General features: G+C 35.4%; 1 protein-coding gene across 1 annotated transcript; it reads right to left on the reverse strand.

The window, feature by feature from the left end:
- Positions 1–778: 778 nt before the first annotated feature.
- Positions 779–21,709, reverse strand: LOC128237013 (uncharacterized). Its single transcript, XM_052952184.1, has 11 exons — positions 21,500–21,709; positions 18,551–18,703; positions 17,816–18,035; positions 17,550–17,635; positions 9,201–9,271; positions 8,659–8,844; positions 8,004–8,154; positions 4,581–4,726; positions 2,437–2,935; positions 1,982–2,174; positions 779–1,772 (listed from the first exon to the last, which is right to left on the reverse strand). The coding sequence occupies exons 1-11, from the start codon at positions 21,549–21,551 to the stop codon at positions 1,754–1,756; spliced, it is 1,776 nt and encodes a 591-aa protein (XP_052808144.1). The 5' UTR covers positions 21,552–21,709; the 3' UTR covers positions 779–1,753.
- Positions 21,710–23,413: the final 1,704 nt, after the last annotated feature.

Raw genomic sequence — 23,413 nt, forward strand, 5'->3', positions numbered from 1 at the left:
TTGAAATTTTATTTAAATCTGAGTGATGAACATATTTATAGTTCTTATACATGTACTTAAAATTCAGTCCAATACCTGCACTCAGGGAGACAAAAGAAAACGTAAATATCCGGGAAATTAAATGTATTTGGCTGGAACAGAACTTTGCTGTGTCCCGGCCTGATGTGACATGGATGCTCTGTCCCGGCCTGATGTGACATGGATGCTGTGTCCCAGCCTGATGTGACATGGATGCTGTGTCCCGGCCTGATGTGACATGGATGCTGTGTCCCGGCCTGATGTGACGTGGATGCTGTGTCCCGGCCTGATGTGACGTGGATGCTGTGTCCCGGCCTGATGTGACATGGATGCTGTGTCCCGGCCTGATGTGACGTGGATGCTGTGTCCCGGCCTGATGTGACGTGGATGCTGTGTCCCGGCCTGATGTGACGTGGATGCTGTGTCCCGGCCTGATGTGACATGGATGCTGTGTCCCGGCCTGATGTGACATGGATGCTGTGTCCCGGCCTGATGCGACACGGATCGCATTTTTGCTAACGTTGCAATTCTCTTACAATGTTGTAAAATGATTCCGTGAACATTAGGTTAGCACAGTATTTATAAACATATTAACAAAGGTGTTTTGCATTTAAAATGAGATTATTTGAGTAGTTGTATATATAAAACATTTAAATATTTTAAAACAGACTACAACTATATCACGAACAAAAATGGCAGTAAGAATGCAAACTAGCTCAGTTATATACAATCTATTAAGATAGCATAATTTTAAAGGTTTAAATAAATGCCCTACTGGCAGCGACAAATCAACCTTGTAACCATGTACAAGCATGTACATCTTGACGTCCTTAAAAGAATGCCTTATATTAAAGTTGCAACAGTGTGATAAGTTTCTTTTGTAAATACACAAAATGTTTAAAACGTAGTTTATAAAATGAATACACTTCAATGTGCCTCATCAATTATAATAAGACCCTGTGAATCAATGCCTGTGTCTATTATTTACAGGTACTTGTAACCTTGTAGGTGAATACCTCCAACCCTGGTATAACCAGGAAGTTTACATAATACAGACGTAAATTCAAGAGACAGAAGTGTAAGTGTCTACACATGTGTCCTCCGCCATTGGAGTCACCGGTACAATTCACATTTAATGATTCAGGAAGCCTCTGGCGAAAACAACATCAAAACTTATGCACCTGTCAATTGTAACCACGGCCCTCCCCAGGTCCGGGGCTATACCGGGGATAGCCGGGGAAATGGGCCGTGTTTTTACCTTCCAGGTGGCCCCGCAGTGCCGGGTGTATGCGGTGGTTTTGTATTCGCACCAAATATAGCGGGGAATGGGCCTTACCTAGGGTCCCTGGGGTGCGGGGGCATTTGGCGGGGGTTTTACCAGCAGTTCGTCCCCGCAGGGCGGGGATTTTGCCCGGGCTTGGCTGGACCAAAAATCAAAGTCCCCGCTATTCTCCGGACCTGGGGGGGGGGGCGTGGTTACAACTGACTGGTGCATAATACATTAACCATTAAGTCATTAATTGGCTTTATACACTTGGTTATTTAGAACGGCTCGCGCATGCGCGCTGGTTTGTATAGAGGCAGTTGTAGTAACACTTAGTTCGCCCGCCTTATCCCGAATTAATGGCTTCATAAAGCAAAAATTAACAATAATTATAACGTTATATCAGCATGTAAAACACCGTCTGGAGTAGTTTGTTGGCACCATTCGCTCTTCCGAGGTACAACTAGGTTATCACGTGAGAGACTTCAATCTATGGAAGCAAAACAATAGTTATGACAGAATTATACACGTGTTTTACTTGAATACAAATGAATAACAAACTGTATTCCCCTTTTTGGATTTGGTACACAAATGAAAGGTTTTAAAAAAAGATCATCCGAACAATGTTTCAAATATTCAACCATTGCATATTCTTAAGAAATCTTTATTTAAATAAAAACAATATGAAACAGCGCTTACCTATCTAGCACTCGTAAGCAACTTATAACAAAGCTCCTGTCACATCTCTTACTCCAGTTCCTGACGGACTGCCGGCGGGCGTCAGCCTCGTGGAAGCAGCTCTCCATGCTTTTGTCCTTGACCCTGAAGCCGGCATCAATGCCCGCCCAGCAACACTCTTCAACAGAAAGGTTCGACTTACTGTCGTGACCATCTGCAAGTGAGCATAGCAATTGTGATAACACAGAAGATGAAGCAACATCAGTTACGCGGACAGTAACACAAAACAAGCTTAGCACCGAAATATTTTCACAAAATGCCAAAATGCCTTACACATTTTAGTTGTGGACATAAGCTATGGAAATCTGAGAGCTTATCAAGAGAATTTCTTATTAAACAACAACAAATTGAGCGACACATATCCACATACATTTTCCTTGACCAAATCATTTCAAACACGAACGTGCTTGACTTACGCTTATTAATAGCATTTTCGGAATAATCATCATCATCATCATCAATATCATCATCATCATCATCATCATCATCATCATCATCGTCGTCGTCGTCGTCGTCATCATTGTCACCGTGGTAATCCGTGTTGATTTCGTCAATGTCGCCACCATTATCTTTGCTGTCTGTATCATCGGCATCATCTTCATCATGTTCGTGCACATGTGCGCCCAATGTTCCTTTGACTTCCGCGTCCTCAGCGCTCCCGTCTGACTCTTCAACCAAGCCCGATACACTTTCCGGACTGTACTTCTCGGGCAACTTCTGGTTATGGTTTTGTGATATATGGGATGGGTGTCTCTGTATTTGATCCATGGCTGGGGGTGATTTTACTATCGTCTTATTGTGTATGACACTATTTTCCGCTTTGCCAGACCGAGGCAGCGTTTCAGTTACGTCACTCGTGACGTCATCGGAATGTTTTTCGCTCTGATGTTCTCGGTGTTTTTCTTTTGCGAAGCTCTGAAAACAAGATCAAGTAATTTTGAGAAAGGCAATATTTCATTATTTAATACTGGAAAACTTTAAGTGTAAATGTCCTACTTAGCAGTAAGGTTATAAAAACCTTTTGAACATGTTCAAACGTCAAAGTTGTCAGCATGCTCTTTTTTAAAACCAGAAACATCTCAACTTTTCACAAGACGTGAAAATCGGAATAAGTTCATAAGGGCTAAAGTTGATATCATCAATGATTGTAAAAAACACTAACAACAACAACAACAACAACATCACCACCTTCACCACCACCACCACCATTCCTATGAAAAAAATGAAATCAAGCAAATGTTTTCTGAAGAGTAGATTTTCCATATCGACACGTAGTAAAAAGTAGACCCGCCTCTGGCAACCATGTTTTTATGATCAACATGGTTTGAAGGAATTTGATAGAGGCTCACCTTAGGAACAATTCTGTGAAATTGTTTTGAAATTGGGCCAATAGTTTCTGAAGAGAATATTTTCCATATAGACATATTGTGAAAAGTAGTTACGCCCGTGGTGGCATTGTTTTTGAATGAATTAACATTGGGTGGATGAATTTGATAGAGGGTCCGCTCAGGAAAATTTGTGCGAAATAATTTTGAAATCAGGCCAATAGTTTCTGAAGAGAAAATTTCCAAAGTTGTTCATGTAGACATATAGTAGTCCCGCGCTTGGTGGTAATGTTTTTTATCAATCATCATTGACTGAAGGCATTTGACAGAAGGTCACCGTAGGAACATTTCTGTGAAGGTATTTTGAAATCGGGCCAATAGTTTCTGAAAAGAAGAGTTTAAATGTTTTCCATCAAGTCATTTAGTGAAAAGAAGCCCCACCCTGGGAGCCTTGTTTTTTTACGAATCATCATAGGGCTAAAGTAATTTGATGGAGGGTCAACTAAGGATTATTTCTTTGAAATTAGGTTGAAATTGGGCCACTAAGAATATTGCATTCCTTTCAGGTGCCATGGCAACCAGAGTTCTGCATGAAACCGCTTTTATTGAAGTAACCTGAAAGAGGTCCACCCATGGAACATTCCTGTAATATGGTGGAAATTGCCCAAGTTGTTTAGAAGAAGAAGTTGCTTTATGGAAATGTTGATGACAGTCGACGGACGATGAACGACGGATGACAGACAATTGCCCTATCGCAATAACTCACGCTGAGTAGTTTGTGCTCAGGTGAGCTTAAAATGCATAGAATGGAAAACCAAGTTTTCTCTACATATTGTTTACTAAAACATGACCAAAATGTTCATGAATAAAGTTGTTAAAATATAATTATTAATACCTTTATACATTTCCCTCAAGGGATTCTCGTATGCGGATATTCTGAATGGCTTATTAACGCGTTTGAATATCGTTTTAGGATCAAAGAATCATAATGGCATGATAGGTACTGGCCCTGGCATGCGTTAACTGAAGAAGACACCAATGCCCGCCAACATAATTGGTAATATTTCATCATGTTAACGCTGGAGTCAAGTGCATATGTCCTTATTTAGCAGTAAGGTTATAAAAAAGCCTGTGAACGTCACAATTGTCAGCATGCTCGTTCTGGCAAAACGGAAGATGTTGGGGTGATGTGTATTTTTTTTAAATTAAACATACTATAAGCCAAGCACACGTACCTGCCTCAGGCTGTCCGCCTCGGCGTAGTCCTCGAGATCATTGGCGGGGTCAAAGTCATCCATATCCTGTCGAGGCAAGCCATGGTCTTCCTTCATCATCGTCTGCTCCTCCCGTGTGAAGTTAAAACAGTCGTATCGGTACTCTCCTACAGGAAGCAAACAAAAATGCGACGGGGGTAATGAAATGGCTCAAGCCCACAATTATCCGGATGTGAATACAGAAAAAAGAGTGCTTGTGTTCAAGTATCAATATTTTATTAAAGTTGAATGTAAAGAAACAGGTGGCCTTTTTGCATAGAGCTTAACATAATTGGACACTGTATTTTAAAAACTTATAGTTTTCAGTGTACAAAATAGAAAAATCATTGCCTGTGGAACTATGTAAATTGGTTATTAATAGCCTTATTCCGTCCTGACCTCAGGGTCATGTATTACTACTCAATTTTGTGAGAAAACGCAATGGTCAATCCTATGTTTTCTTGTGATTAAATTTTGTGTCTTGGATTGTTCTACAGTAGCCAATTACTTGTTTTTCAATTGGGACTATTTTAAAGTGAAACGCCAGGTTAGTGTCTATATGAAACATATAGTAAAAATAACTGTAGTCTCACGCCAAACGACATTCACAAATCAACAATCTACATGTATTCAAATATTATATATTTACTTAGGGCGTTTTTGTTGATACCAAACCAGTTTCAGTTTTGGTGTCAATGGTTTCAGCAGTTTCGAACTCGGTTTTGATAGTTTTGCTCGAAGAAACATATGCATGGTTTTGTGTACAGTTTAAACAACATGGTAGAGCTACTGCATGTAGCCATTATTTCTAATTATAAATATAACCTTTATCATTTAGCTTGTATGCCCATTGTAAGGCATTGCTATCAAAAGAATTGAGTTTCAACAAAGGTGGTTGATCACTTTCCGCCATCTGTATCTATTATATGGCGTCTTGTGTCATTTTGTTTATGTAAATGTCACTTCAATCGTCGTAATACCCCTTCCGCATGTATTTAATGTTACAATGCACGCCCTTTCAATCGTTTCTAAAGGTTTTTCGTTGCTTTGATTAAATATCATACGATTGGAAAATACAAAACATCATAAATTGTATATCATTTCCTTTTCTTACATGTTTTGTTTAAGGAAAATATTTTTTTACAAACAACTTCAGCAATAATTCCATTCAAAATGCACAGCGTATCACTTCAGTCGACGTATTCCCATGTATTTAAAGTTACAATGCATGCCCCTTTCAATCGCTTCTAAAGGTTTTTCGGTGATTTGTTTAAATATCATACGTAAGGCAAGTTTTATGAACATACACGTTTTATTTGTTTAAGGAAAATGAAAATGGGGTTATATAACACCAGTGGATTTTTTGATTTTATAGAAAGTTGAAATATCGTCGACAAATCATGTTTAATAGTTGAATTGTGTTCTATGACGTGTTAAGCAGCCCATCAAATGTTGTATTTTTTTTATTTTCAGGGTCAAGACTGTTTTACCCAACTGAGGCCACAGGCAACTATTAAAAGCAAGCCAGGGGCAGCTGTTGGGATCTGCATTATACAATGTCATTCAAGTCTCTGTGTAATTAGTGACTCATTTTGAATGGAAATCGGCAGGGTCAACTTAACTGGAACATGAGTCATTGTTTGGTCCAAATTGATGTATCAAGCTCATTTTTGATCAAATTCTGACAAAACAACAGTTTTGAACAAATATCTTTTCACAAATAGCGATATAAACACTGGTCTGGATATACCTCAACATAAGTAAGCCTAAGTTTATCACCTTATATTTTGTTTTTATTTGCAGCATAATCCGGGATTGTAATGCACTTGTCAATTGTAACCACTGCCCCGCCCACCCCTCGCCCTTGTTCTAGGGGTATTCCGGGAACAGCAGAGGCAATGGGCTGTGTTTTTACCTTTCAGGTGGCCCCGCAGTGCCTAGTGAATGTGGTTTTGTCTTCATATTGAGAGACCCCGCTATTCCGGACTAAGGGGGTGGGGGATATACAATTGGCTGGTGCATAAAAACAAAAAAGTACTCTGAAAAATACCCTTGTTCTTTTTGTTTTAATAAGCAAAAATTTAAACAAAATTTAGTTTATGTTATATGGAGTCTGATGTTTGATGATGTCTGTGTAAGTGATCATGTTTTACAAATCCAAAATCAATCCTAAGTTATGTCTAAATACAGTTGCATATGATGTTAAACTGATTCAGGTAGATTTATAAAAGTCGTTTCAAACTTTTTACTAAAAGCAGGGTTATTTATTATTATGAAAGATCGTCATATTAAAGTATGTTTTTAATTATATAAGAAATTAGATTTATCCATATTATGTTTGTACTAAACACGGATGAATAAATAGTATGTATTCCGACATTTTCCCAATGTCCGTTAGAGGTTCAGTTCAAGATGGCATTAAAATGGGATTAAGGGCAATTATTTTGAACAATCTTTCTTATTTATATTGAATATAAGGAAAAGTTTATTGTTCGCTCTTCACTCGCTTCGGTTTTTATAAAAACTGACAAAAAAATTTTTTTTTCGCTCGCTCGCTCCATTTTTTTGGCAAAAATCCGAGGAACTGAACATTAATTTGGTGTGGCCTTATCTCATGAAATGGTAATATCAAAAATACAAATTAGCGTGCTTCAGGGTCACACCAGGTTATAATAACAAACCATGCAGGCGATGGGACACTTGCGGTCGGTAATACATCTTGGGCTAAACTCAGGGTGGATATCAGTATGTTAACTGCCTACCAGAGCATCCATTATTTTGACCCTTTAATCTTGTAAATATAACGATTAAAAAATAGTTTGTCCCGCTAAAATAAAACGCCGTGATACAGAAATACAGGGCGGAAATAGCCGAACAAGCAAAAACTCATACTCGGAACGCAATACAACTAATCTATTTTTATGATTGTGTCGTCATTCTGCTAAACATAGAGCGCATTGAGACAAAAAAAATGGGTTAAAACGACATGAATAGAAGTAGTTCTTTGGAATTTGTGGTCTTAAGACTACCTGCTTGCATGTGCAGATAGTCTAAAAACGATAAGACTGGTTTTGGTTTATTTAGAAACCGATATAAAACCGAAACCAGTTTATAACCAACAAAAACGCCCTTAATTAACACGTTTTATCGCGGACAATGTGATACGGAAGCGACGTATTTTTAAGGCAAATATTAATTTGGGATGGTGCAAGGTCACAAATGGACAACTTAAAATGTTATCTTTAAAATATTTAAAATCTACGACAAAAATGTTAAAGCCCTGCATTCACATATGATATGATAAAATATATAACATTATTATACATTTATTTATATAATAAAAATGTGTTGAATTATCAATTGCGCGTACTTTTGATACGTTCATATACTGGTGTCGTCTCTCACCTATTTCAATACAGCATTCCTGTTGTTTACTATCCAACCAGGCCCGGTGTGCCGTGGTAAAGGGCACATCCGGTTCACCATTGGCACAGAACTGGTCAATACGGCGTCGCCGAACGTCTCCCAGGCACGAGTGAATGACCGGGTAACTCTTCTGTAAATGTATTTTGACGACTTTGTTAAGTTGATCCAATCTATATTCAACCGAAAACAAAATTTTAATTCAGTTACTCAATCTCTAAAATCCTTTTTTACAATAATGTGTTTTATTGTACCATGCGTTTTCTTTGTTTCCGTCTTTACGTTAACAACCACATCGGAACGGTAACCAGTAGAATGTGCGTAAACGTTCTATAACTACCGTGGGGATAACCTACCAGGAGCGTTGCTGCCTATTCGCGACTACGCGGCTGAATCCACATGATTCCGACCAAAAAAAAAATCAGCCGAAATTTTAGTATGCGAACTTGACTACATGATCCTAAAACTGTCCCATTTTCTAGTACTAAATAAAGCACCTCAGAACGCACAGAATGTACCAGATTGCACCATGGTTTTAAAAAAATCCAAGGGGGCATACCACCGGACCCCCTACCATACTTATGGATCCACATATAGGGCTAGCTACGCCCCTGATTGCAAATAATTCTGTACGTACATGTTCACAGCATTTTTCCACCGCAAAGTGTCTCTGATGCAATGCTATATTAAGCTGATCCAGTTCGAAAGCACTCAGGTGTGAAGCTTTGCGACGAGTGAGGAAATCCTCGACTGTCTGCATCTTAATTGGGTCACGTGACTGGCTAACCTCACAGAGCATTTTCAGTTTCTCGTCTCTTGTCATCTGGAAAAGTGTAAGGTGATGGCTCTATTATCAAAAAGAATGTTTTCGAGATTATAAATTACATGTTGTTAATCTGATGGCTGGTTTTCTAATAAATATATTTTTCTATTTAATATGAAACGGTATTTACCATTCGATCTGCCAATGTAAAACATAATCTTGTTTTACATCTAAATACGTTATAGCACATATGTAGAGCATATTTATTTTAAAAACAAACATAAACGAAATATTTAGTGGAGGTAGTTATACATAATAATTATAGACACAAACAGTTTGTAGTATATGTTTCACTGCTTACCTTATGCCATTCGTTTGCATTGTTTAGAAGGTTAAAACGAAAAGTTCATGCTTACATAGTAAGCACTGAGTGGAAGTGGCGCCCCTGTTTCCGGTGTCGGTGGTGTCGTCTGCATGATACTTTCCGCTGAAAACACAAGATGTTTTTTTTGCGGCAAGGGTGTACCCGCTTTGCAATGTCGGCAGCGCGCAAATTACATGTGCTATTTTGAAGCATGCACAGATTATCCGGACTGTATCAGTTGAGAAATATTGCAAGCTTCCGATACTATTGGTCGCCATAATTTAGATATAGAAACTTGTATAAAACTCGTTAATATGTATACAGCATACATATTCTATACAGCAGCAAGATTGGTTATACTTCTCTCATGATCCATCTTTTGACTAACAAATATTGTTTCAGAATAAGAAGTTTCGCACCACAGCGAATGCATATACATGTACTAGCATATTCATATAAACTCAAAGTCTGTTAATATCATAGGCATAACATAGTAGAATATCACTTTATATTAATGATTGCATCTTTTCATCGCATATTTCGAGAACATATGGAGTATTGAGAGCGGATAACGTGAATATGGTCAATTTTTGATAATTCAATTCTATATATCTCTAACACTGTCGGGTTGGACGTAATGACCCGCATATTATTAAAACAATTAAATATGTATACACGTGAATAATATAAGTTACGGGGTTAGTAGGTGACCCGATGATATGTAGGTTTCCTGTGTCCCGTATATCCAATATCGGGTCATCTACTAACCCCGTAACGTATATATCACGTGGACAACCTGTGTACATGTTTAAATGTTTCATTTATTCATCGAAATCGGGAAATAGACGCCATTTTGGTACGATATAAATTTAGTGACCCATTATGTAAAAATATGATGTCATCGCGGGACCAGTCCGGGACCAATTGCGTTGCGTCATTTATGTTGGAGGCGTGATATATTAAACATTCGGAACTCCTCGGCCATTTTTATCGAAAACAACCTCGGATGTATAAGGAAATTGGTGAAATTACCTCATCTATATCAGATATTTATATTAATGCTGCGAAGGAAGCAGATATGCTAAAAACGTATGCAGTGTCTCGAAGTAACACATATTTGAAAAATAATCAAAAACAATTCAAGCCTTGGTTTGATACTGAATGTAAGAATAAACGCTCCGAGTATATGCAAGCAAAAAATGCATATAGGCGGGTTAACTCAAGTCTTTGTTTTGAAAATGTAAAGAGAACGAGTATACAGTATAAAAAGGTGATAAACTCTAAATTCAACTCATATAATAAAGATTTGAATAAAAAATTCAGGAATTTGAGAAATTCAGATCCCAAGTCTTACTGGTATTAGCTAAATAGGTATTCAGGCGATAAAAGCAAGATAGATTCTAAAATTTCTTCTGAAGCTTGTTTTGAACATTTTAGTAAGCTGAATGAAAATATTGAGGAGGTAAATGACTTTGACTATTTATGTACTCCTGAGTATAATGTGGAACTCAACAAGCCAATTTCTGAAAATGACATATTAACTGCTTTATCCAATCTTTATAATAACAAATCATGTTCTATGTTTGATAATATTCTAAATGAATATTTAAAATATTTCAAAGATGTAATGTTAAGTGTCCTGTGTATGTTTGTTAATATTATTTTGGACACTGGTCATATCCCTGAGGAATAGTGTAAAGGTATTATTCTCCCCATATATAAGAAGAAAGGGGACGTAAATGACCCTGATAATTATAGAGGTATAACCATTTTGAGTTGTTTCGGTAAATTATTTACAAGCATATGAAATAGAAGGCTCAACATTTCTTAGAAGACTCTGGACATTTGTGTGAAGAACAGGCTGGTTTTAGAAAAAAAATACAGTACTGTTGATCATGGATTTACTCTTAAACTGTTGACTGATTTTTTACTTTCACAAGGGTAAAAAAAATATTGTGCATTTGTGGATTATCGTAAGGCGTTCGACTCTGTTGATCGAATGTCACTTTGGCAAAATCTTTTAAACACTGATTTTAATGGTAAAGTATTCAAAATTATATACTCAATTTATAATAACGCCAAGTCTTGTGTTAAGAGTAATAATGGCTTGTCTAGTTTCTTTGCCAATTCATCTGATGTCAGGCAAGGAGAAAACTTATCTCCGATTTTATTTTCATTTTTTTTAATGACTTAGTAGCACATATGTCTAAGTATCATAACGGCCAGGAAGTTCTATCGGAGTATATTCACAATTCTTTGAGCGATGATACAATTGATGTCTATTTAAAACTGTTCTTGTTATTATATGCTTATGACACCGTTATTTTATCTGAATCAGCCTCTGATTTGCAGAATGCAATTAACGCTGTGTTCTTATTGTAATCTATGGAAATTAGAAGTTAATGCCAATAAAACTAAAGTTGTCATATTTTTCAAAGGAACATGTAGAAATTTGCAAGTCTTTTATTATAAAAATAATACACTGGGTATTTTTGATAACTTACGTTACTTGGGAATTTGCTTTAATTATAATGCCAAGTTTAGTAAAAACAAGAAACTCTTATGTGATCAAGCTCGCAAAGCCATGTATTCTATTCTTAAAAAGTCAAGGTCATTTTTCTGGATATTGATCTCCAACTTCAATTATTTGATTCTATGATTGCACCTATTTTATTGTATGGTTCTGAGGTCTTGGGGTGTGAGGTGTATTACCTATTAATATTTTGATAAAGAGCAGAGTTTTGAATTAATGGTGTAAAAATAGTTAATAGTAAACAAGATAAAATTTGTAATGTCATGTATAGATTTTATGTTTGAACTTCATAGAAATAATATTTATCAGTGGCCATGGTTAACATATGTAAAAGAATCCTTAGAGCAGCGGGGCTTTTCTGAATATTGGATAAATCAATCTGCTTTATCACCACATGTTTTCCAAAATATTGCTTTATCAAGAATAAAAGACCAGTATATTCAAACATGGAATGAATCAGTAAATTCTTCAAATAAGTGCATCAATTATAGAATTTCTAAGAACGAGTTCAAGTTTGAGAGATATCTAAAGATATTATCCAAAAAATTAGCTATGGCTCTCTTTCATTATAGGTGTTGTAATCACAAGTTACCAATTAAGAGATTTAATAATATTGAACGTGTTAACAGAATCTGTCTCCTGTGTCCCATACATGCTTTAGGTGATGAATTCCATTATATATTTGAATGTTCACATTTTTGTACTGATAGAAAAATTCGAAAGCCGAGTACAACACATTTACAACAACTTTTTCAAAACAATGACACTAATATCCTTCTTAAATTGTCTTTTTGTGAGAAAAATAATGCAAATTGTACTATTGTGAAAAAATGTGGACATCTTTTTTTTTTATAAATATGCACTTTGTACAATTTATTATAAAAAAATCAATATTTTTTCACATTTTCGGTATAATAATTTTTAGTTTGGAATTATAAGATTTTTTTTTTGATTTTTTTAAAAAATGATTGAGTTTGAAAATCTGGTGCCAGTGGTTTAAGTCCGCTACAAGTAGATCGCGTAATAATTTTAATTTAGCAGTTAAACTTTATGACTTAACTCTTGGGAATCTTAATCATGTTTGCAATAATACATTTCACTGGCAATGTAAACTTAGATCAATAAATACAACTCTAAAACACTACAATTAATTAATGATATAATTCAAAAAATTGCGAACTACTTCAACTGATGTACCGGCATACATCCGAGGTTGTTTTCGATAAAAAGGCCGAGGAGTTCCGAATGTATATTAAAATTTTATTGAAAGGAAATGACAGCTTTAAAATCTGTCCTAATTTATGACGAGTATTTTAAGAAGAAGAAGAAGAAAGTTTATTCAAAAGCAACATACAACACACTACATATTTGAAATAGGCCAATATGACCCTTGATCAAATTATTACATAACATAATACAATAGCTTATGTATACATGTATGGCGAAGCATATTTAATTATTTATAAATAGGTTTATCTATATCGCAATGTTAACAACTGTATCTGTATGATTCAATATACTTTTCTAAGTACATCAACTTTGAAATATTTTCTCTGTTGTATACCCATTATAGGGAATACTTCCGCTTGTATATACATATTTAATTACGAGCAAATGGCCCATGATCGAAATTAAGAAAAATAAATAAAATCAATGAAATTCTTAAACAAATGGACAGATCATAAGACAACAACTGTATTCAGCATACCAATATGATAATAATATAATGTTTATAACCTTTATAGTGAATAAAGATTTTGATGAAACTGGTAAAATATCTTGGTCGAGCAGCATTAAGAAAAAGAAAAGAAAAACAACAACAACAACAAAAAAAACCCAACAAAACAACAATTTAGGTCTCCCTTAATTGGCCTGGATTAGGGTGTGTGTCTTTCTTATTTCAAAAGCATTAAAGATAAATACAACTAATTTCCTCACAACATTTGCGTTGTTGGATTTTAATAACTGAATAGTTTTGAACATACTTGGTCTTTCTCTATAGTAACGCTTGATATATTTACATCGTATATCATTATACAATATGCATTCAAATAAGAAGTGATATTCGTCTTCTAACTTATTACACGTAGCGCATAACCGTTCTGCTCTTGGCACGTTTCTCCATCGACCAGTCTCAATACCGAGCCGGTGTGAAGACGAACGTAATTTTGTAAGTGTTATTCTATACTTCTGAATATTGACTTGGTTAAGATATGACTGCATTTCAAAATTTGCGAATACTTTATAAAAAGTTGCTCTAGTTGAGTTTTCTAATCTGCTATACCAAGTTTGAATAAAAGTATCCTTAACTCGACGTTTGAATATGCTAAGAAAATTATTATTGTTAACCAACACCCTGTGCAATCCAAACGTCTTGAAAACCGAATGTGCATAACATGTTTTTCACCATAACCGCCCAGTTGCTTTTACCAGGATTATTTTCAATTTCAATTAACATGCTTTTATATATAATACTTATGTATTTTCGTTCACTACAGTGTAATATCTTAAACCAATATTTCAATATAACTGTTAATCTCATCGAATAAAAATCAATCCTGCCTTGGTCTCCATATATAAAATCGTTTTGTGTAGAAGTTTTAACACCAAGTAAACTCTTGCAAAACATAGTATGTATTCTTTCTACGTTGTTCACAAGGGAAAATCCCCAAACTTCACATCCATAGAATAAAATAGGCTTAACTAGTTTATCAAATAAATCTAAAACATGTTCAGTCGATATGTTAACAAAGCCTTGAAGATATTTCTTCATTTTAAAAATTGCCTTATTTGCTTGTCCTGACAATGTTTTCATGCATTCAATAAAGGAGCCTCCAGACGTAAACACAATTCCCAAATAACAATATTTTGGTACAATTTCAATTTCTGAATCACCATAATGAAAATGAATATTTTGTGCTAATCTACCGCCTTTTCTGAAAACAACAATTTTAGTCTTATCTCTATTTACAGAAAGCTTCCATCTTCTACAGTAGTTTTCTAAAATGTTAAGATTAGTTTGCATTTCAACACTGGTCTTTGCAAAAATTACGATGTCATCTGCATACATCAATAAAAAGAGTTTAACCATGTTTAGATCAATACCTTTGGCTCCATTTAGAAACAACTCGTCTTCTAAATCATTAAGATACATAGAAAATATAAAAGGGCTTAAACACTCCCCTTGCCTGACACCGAGAAAACTTTCAAACATTTCACCAGTTTCACCATGAAGTTTAACTTGTGTTTTAACACTGTTATATATGCCTTTTATAACACTAAACAGCCCTAAGGCCCTCTTAGGCCTAATTTATATAATTTAAACCATATATTTGGCCTAACCAAATAGTCAAAGGCTTTAGAATAATCCACAAATAAACAATACAGTTGTTCATTCATATTTAAAACCTGATTTATCAAACTATGCAAGACAAATATATTGTCAGTTGTTCCCATTTTGGAGCGAAAACCTACTTGAGCTTCAACATATATGTAATTAGTTTCGGCCCACATTGCCAAACGTTCATTTATACATCGTGTAAATAATTTGCCTAATACACTCAACAATGTTATACCTCTAAAAAATTTAACATCCGATAGGCTACCCTTTTTATGAATAGGAACTAAATACCCATCGCTCCATAATTCAGGAAAATGGCCTAATTTTAAAAGTTTGTTGAACAATAATGATAAAACCGGTGAAAATGTGTCTTTTCCATAATACAAAAACTCATTTATTACTTTATCTGGGCCTGCACTACGACCAAGATTTAAATTTTTGATATTTCTGCTAATATCTTCGACAGTGAAAGGTACATCCAATTCATTAAACATAATCTTCATTTCGCTATCTAAAATTGCTTCATTAAAATATATGACATCTTCATCCGCCTGAAAAAACCTGTCATCTGGATTGTTAATCGCTTTAAAATAATCCGTGAAAGAATTTAAAGAAATATTTTGAGGTGAGTTAACACCAGAAGATTTTTTTAATAATCGCCAATACAACTTTGCATTTTTAAAACGTGCATGTAACAACGTATTTGTTTTAGTTTTTGCCTTTTCATAATTAAAGGTCCGTACGCTTTTCTTATAAATGCTCCTAGCTCGCACCATTTCTAACCTATTTAATTCATTATTATCTTGCCTAAATAAATTAAGCTTATAGTAAAAATCCTGTCTTTTATCCCGCACAACATCATCAAAATTCCCGAGGCGTTTTTATTGACATAAGTTTTCGCTCGTCGCCGATTGACCACTGATCCTTTGGCAAAATAACGGTTTACAAACTCCATCAATACATAATAATAAGTCATCTATACAACGATCAATATCGTTTGCAGTATAAGCTGCGTCAATAGTACTGTTCAGTTCTAAAATGCTACGCTTAAATATTTCACTTGAAATACTTCTGACAAAATCATCTTTAGACTCCGGTTTCCCCTTATAGTAATGATTATCCGAGTTGTTCGTATTATGTGTATTATTACAAGGTTCATTTATAGGTAAGATATCAATTTTTCCCTGCAATGAAAATTCGACCAGGCAATGGTCTGATAATAAATTGGGACTATTCGTAATAAATGAGGTAAAATGATTTAATAATATTTCACTCAATATACAATAATCAACTAAACTGCATCCCGAACTTCCTATATATGTAAATGCCCCTTCGTCATTGCAGACTCGTCCGTTTGCCACACGTAAACCAGTCTGCTTTAGAAAATCTAGCAATAATGACCCATTAGGATTTGTGCCTTTGTCATGGGATAATCTTGGTAAAACATTATCAACATTGTAATCGTCAGGCAATATATTTAAGTGTTGGCCTCATTAGAGGTAAAACTTCTCTTTCTTAATATGTATATGTGTTTGACAGAAAAAAATAAGTATAATGCAACATGAAAAAAGTTTCCTTCAAAATATTTGGTGTCATTGTGTCATAATTTACATTTCATGATACGAGTTACCACATAATGGCATACTTATAGCATTGCTCTATGATTTAAAACAAACGTTACACCTGTTTTTGTTTCCGGCGCGGTATGAATCCAGTCCTAAATACTGACAGGGTTAATTTGTTTTAAAATATCTATCATGACATATGCCTGTCGCGTGCATGGAAATTCACAGCCAATGTTATGACCTGAGAAATGTACATAAACATATCTGTGACAGTAAAACACTGCAGTGCATCGTGACAGTCAACCCTGCATAAGATTGTTTGGTACGACAGATTTTGTTTGATAGATAAATAAAAGGTAACCACTCGATATAATATTTAATATCAATCGCATATTTAAATGGCTTTATTTAAAACAGTATTGAAAAAACAAAATAACGTGTAAAGAAATATACAGTCATTGAGCATACATATTTACTCAAAAAAATTGAAACTCTTTAAACCATTGAACAAAATATTTGCCTATTTGTTTTCACGCAGAAATCACAAAAAAAATATATGTCACGCTTCCACACTTTATCTGCATTTCGATGACATTAAGCATTTAAAACTTTGCGTTTCCCAAATAGCTATATTTAGTTTAAACATATTTATTTTACAACGATTGTGAAACAAGTTATTACAACATTATATTAATCACTCTCGTTGGCACGATTTTACGCGAGAGTGTGGTCTTGTGTTGTGGGGGAAACCGGAGAACCCGGAGGAAACCCACTTGTCCGGCTTGGTGACCACAAACCAAACTCACATGCGCCCAGGCCGGGAATCGAACCCGGGTCGCCTAGGTGAGAAGCGAGTGCGCTAACCGGACAACCTAAATAGCTATATTCCATATATATCTGTACACGTTAGATGATAAATAATACTATGTATTTTCATTAACACTTTTTGTAAGCTTTACTTACGTGTTTGGCAGACCGTCTTGGCAAGAGCTCCATTCGGAGTAGAAGCGTTGTCTAGGTAATATAAGGAGTCTGCATGAACACGCACACTAAAACAAAAATAGTTCCCAGTAAGAGTTGGATACGCAGATGAAACGGTGTTAATATGACCGCGATCCATCAACAGTATCTCATACACGCTTTGCATGTCAGATATATAATTCAGACATATTTTGGCGGCTTTTAAAATCCTTTAAATGTGAAGTGTGACCAGTTGATTTTACAATTACCGGAAGTGGACACATCCACATTTTGGCGATCGCCATTTGAAAAGCGCTTTTCCCATTGGCTGTTTTTCCTGCGTGGAGACGATATCTGGGCATCCTGTCGGTTTGTAAAGCCTATCAGAATCCACTATCCACTCGCCAAAACCACACTCTTTATTGATCGGATCAACCGTCACCGTTGCGTCGTTAAACTTGTGACGTTTTGACGTCGTTTGAACGCGGACTTTAGTTAATAAAAAAAATATATATTAATTGAAAATCGTTATTACGTAATCAATAACGTTATTTTCCGTTCACCAATATGCTTAGAAGGAATATCTTAATTAAAGCTTCACTCTCACTGATTGAACAATTTGACAACTTTTGTGTTGTCTTGGAACGTGCCAATTATTGCGAAAATGCATGGAAACCAGTTATATAAAACTGCTCACACAAAAATTAGATCGCAGATTTTTATATTAAAGTTCAAAAATGTATGTTTCATGCATTTTTCTTTAGCCGTTAGTAAAGGTTTCAGCCATAAAACATTAATTTTCGAACGGAAATATGAAAATCTGCGGTATGTTCTTTTGCCAGCAATCTTTTATCATTGGTTTACAGATATTTATGCAAACATTTGCTCTTTCCAAAACAAAAAAAAAGTTGTAAAAACGGTATAGATCTGTGAGAAAGCACCTTTCAGGAGTTCAATCGAACAGAATTACATTTTTTTTTCAAAGTTCGTGCCAAAATACTCACGTGAATAAACTTCGTTGGGTTCAAAGCCGCTGATGATGCGACGGAGGTCAAGCCAGAATAGTTTACGTTTGTTAATGATGTTTTCTGCACGCTCAAATCCCGGCGGAAGCCCGCGGTGTCGGGGACACGCATTGACGTGGGAACTCTGGGACTCTGGAAGGAAAAGAGGGTCGAGTGATAGTGGAATTATAAGTCTTAGAGTATAATTTAAAGGTTGCTGGATAGTTTTACTATATTTGTGAAATCATAGTTCTTTTATAATTGTCATGAGTATAATAAATTAAATATTTACTTCCGAGTCCCTCAGCATGTTTTATGCATTTATTTTTTCTTGGTTGTTGCATACAAAATATCCGATTATACCAATGAAAGGTCGTTGCTGCTGCTGTTTTTGTTTTGTTGTTGTTGTTGTCAATATGGTCCAATCTTGACAAAAAGTCAGGATAGACGCTATCACAATGCTATTTGAACTTTATTCGAGATAGTAAGTCAATTAACATTGTTACAAAGTTGTGTAAGATGAGAGGGAAATTGATTGAGATTGAGACTGGACTTAGATATAAATTTGTCAAAACCGTTGATGAGTCAACAAGAGGGTCCATATGGCAATGGATCGCTCATCCGGGATATGCAAGTCAATGGCATTTGGTCAGATATTGTCATAATCGACCTTGGAGGTATTATTGTCATTCAATTCTATTGAAAATATGATATTGGTATTTTTCTATAAACCTTGGGCAATAATTAGCTTTTTACTTGGCAGTCTTGGCATTCGGAGCTCCTCGGCCATCTTTTTTTTCAAAAACAACCTCGGATGTATGCCGGTACATCAGTTGAAGTAGTTCGTAAATTTTTGAATTATATCATTAATTAAATGTATTGTTTTAGAGTTGTATTTATTGATCTTAGTTTAAAATCATTGCCAGTAAAGAGAATTATTGTAAACAAAATTAAGATTCCCACGAGTAAAGTCATAAAGTTTAACTGCTTAATAAAATTACTACGCGATCTACTTGCAGCGGACTTAAACGTGCCACTTTTTGAGTATGTAAACCGTCCAAATACATCCGAGGTTGTTTTCGATAAAATGGCCGAGGAGTTCCGAATGCAGTCTTGGTGCAATTAAGGGTAATTAATTTTGAGCCGCTGGTCGAATTTGGCCAATAATCGAAATTGGTCGGGTGTCGGCTATCTGGTTCATGCAGTGGAAATCTAATGTATATACTGTATGAACTGTTTTGCTATATGATCTTCATTGAAATTTTTAGTCAACGGACTGAATGGGGGTTCATCAATCAATGTGTTTAAAGGACAAAGAGAAAAAATGTTCATGGTTAGCAACACAGTGGCTAGGGAGCGTACAAAGTAATTTTAAAAACAAATTGCTACGGTTAGTACGAAGCGTCCAAAACAGCTCATGGTACGAATAGCCAAACTCAAGTTATTGCCAGCATACTATTTTGTCCATTTTCATAAAGTTAAATTTGAGAACTTTATTTTTGAGAACCTGGATTCCGTACCAAACAGACCTATATCAGGGTATATCACTATTGAAGAATAGTTTAGATAAAAATGGTCAAATTTTAACATGTTTCACTAAAAAAAACAGCAAAAGTTTAACCAATAATAGAATTGACAGCCAATCGCTCATTCGATTTCTGAAAATTACGTATTAACATCAGGGAAGACTATTCCCCAAAAAATAAAATTTCTAATCGGTATTGAAATAAAACTATATTCAATTTGATATATTTGAGATCTTACAATCATATGTACGTCTTCTTTTCTTTCAATCTCTGAAATGGTTTAGAAAATAGTGGATAGTTGACTTTCTATATATAAAGTCAGTATTAATTAGTGTACAAGCCGGTCACGTTATATTAAAGATAATGTAAGTTCATGTTTTACAAATCAGCGGAACATAACGAAATGTTGTCTCAAATGGCTTAAACGAAATGTGCATTATTTTCACGGTAGTGAGTCAGCCGGTTGTCACGGTGTCTGCCACAAGTGACAGATCCCAAATTCCTTGTGGTGCGGCTTACCCTTTTGTGTCCTATAAATACACCAGGTATTCACTCGATTTAAAAGTTAATAGCTGGGTTACATCTGGGTTAAATTCTGTGTGTAAATATGACAAAGAGAATAGAGTATTATAAATTCACTTCCCAACGAATATGATCAATTGTTATAATCGTCCTTGTTTTCAGAAGTTTGCATGCACACAATGCTTATTTTAGCCAGTGGAATTCTCGAATGTATAGACCCAAGGCACCATAGGCAAACACCATGCATGCTGCAAAGTTCCAATCAAAGTAAGAACATTAAATCGCTTGAAGACGAGAGTCGATGACATATTTTTAACAGAAATACATGTAGAAATAAGCTTAATTTTGGACAGACGAGCAATCTGACCCCCCTCCCACTGGTGATCTGTTGGCCTCCCCCTCCCACTGGTGATCTGTTGGCCCCCCCCCCCTCCCACTGGTGATCTGTTGGCCTCCCCCTCCCACTGGTGATCTGTTGACTTCCAAATTGAAATGAAAATGCTTCTAATGGATCAAACAAAGAGTGCATGTACGCAATTATTTAAAACAAATTCCTTGGTTTCATAGTATTTTATATACAGGAAAAGAAGGAGTTTCTTTTTTAATATATATCCACTAAAATAAACTTAAATATGTCATAATAGGTTGTTATAATCTAAGCATTATGAAAGCGAAATGCGTCCAAGTGATCAACTTGAGAACCAGATCTCTCGACTGGAGTAAGAGACCAAACCGAAGACAATTGTGCTTTGGGGAAACTATTTGCAAAATTTCTGAAACTATTAAAGAAAATAGTATTTATACCTGTGAACGATGTATTTTAATCGCAATATGTGCCACATGAATATATCCGTGAAACACATTCTCATAGTGGTGAAAAAACATATAAGGTTGTACCTACCTCTAGCAACAGTCAGCAGAATCAGCAGATAGGCCAGCACAGCGTGAATCATTCTAGTTCATAGCAGGATAGAGAGATAAACTTGACACACTTAACACGTACTCCTTAACTTCGTTAAACCTAACCTTTCTTTCGACAATTTATCGCAGTATTTTCAGCCTTTTTTCGCTAATAAAATATATAAGTCACAGAATGCCGCGTACAAACCAAACACACTTGAGAAGGATACGGTTAGTGAGAGAAGGCGGCAGTATTATAGCGCGACGCGGGACTGTAGTAGTAAACTTCACTGGTGCTCGTCACTCATGGTTAACGACTTTCAAAAGGTTCTTGTTCACAAATGAAGGTGTTCTCATATATCAAGTAAGTAATGCTTTTAATATTATGAAAACACCATGTCGGTGGTTTCAAAGATTGGCCTACGAATATGGAGGGTTAAAACTAACAAACGCTGAGTATTTTCTTGACTCAAGCCTCAATTGGATGACAACAATAAAAGCCAATGGAAAATCATCTTTAAAATTAAACTGAAAAACATATGGCAACGAACTTGTATTTAATGTGAAATTTTAGACTATCTGCGCATGCGCGCAGGTAGTCTTAAGACCGCAAATTCCAAAGAACTACTTCTATTCATGTCGTTTTAACCCATTTTTTTGTCTCAATGCGCTCTATGTTTAGCAGAATGACGACAAAATCATAAAAATAGATTAGTTGTATTGCGTTACGAGTATGAGTTTTTGCTTGTTCGGCTATTTCCGCGCTGTATTTCTGTATCCCGGCGTTTTATTTATAGCAGGACATAACTATTTTTAGATCGTTATATTTACAAGATTAATGGGTCAAAATAATGGATGCTCTGGTAGGCAGTTAACATACTGATATCCACTCTGAGTTTAGCCCAAGATGTATTACCGACCGTAAGTGTCCCATCGCCTGCATGGTTTGTTATTATAACCTGGTGTAACCCTGAAGCACGCTTATTTGTAATGGTGTATTTTTGATATTACCGTTTCATGAGATAAGAAACAAAACTGATAGTCTGAAAGTCAAAATAGTTGTATCTCAGGTTTCGCGTTGTTAACATTAAAATACTATGATTTGCCTGCTGTACAATTACAAAATACTATTCATTCTATGATTTTTAGGCGTAAACTTTTCTATTAAGATGTTTTCATTTTTTTTGCGTAGTAGCTTCGTTCCGGTGTTTTCTTGCCATTGTTTTGGACATAAGGCTTTCAATTTATTCTAACACACATGCCCTGATACGACATTGAGTCAGTCATACGTTTGATGAAGCAAAGTAGTTTGGATTTAACCTGTAAAACATCTAAAGTGTGCGAAGCCTTCATAACAGCACTAGTATTATTTCTACACAGATATTTACGTAACTCATAAATAACATTTATTTATCAATAAAACTTGACAAAGCACAATCATATTCCCATTCTTAAAACAGACAATTTCCGATAATCTAAAAATAGTCTCAACATCATAAACTGACAGATTTTCTAAAAATAGTTTCTACATACATTAACTGACCACATGTTTGTCCTCACCGCGGGAAAACGACCCATCTGATAAGCTCTGCATTTTGATAGAAATTATTTCTAAAGTTGCTCGTAAAAATAAAATAATTTTCCTTAAACAATTAAAACGTGTATGTTCATAAAACTTGCCTTAGGCCAAATAAAAAATAGGTCTGTTTCAGGTTACCCGACCGACCCTATTTTTTCCCGCCGACCCTAACCTATTTTTCCCCGAAAAATGTGATTTGGGTACGAAAAGCATTTGTTACGAAATGTATGTACGTAAAGTTGACAATATTAGAGTTGGATTTCTAAATGTATTTACCGTACTTCACCTTAGAGTTCGGACACCTTAAAATAATTAATTTTTCGCCCTCCGAATTCA

Source organism: Mya arenaria, chromosome 6 (assembly GCF_026914265.1).
Source record: "Mya arenaria isolate MELC-2E11 chromosome 6, ASM2691426v1".
NCBI classification, from domain to species: Eukaryota; Metazoa; Mollusca; class Bivalvia; order Myida; family Myidae; genus Mya; species Mya arenaria.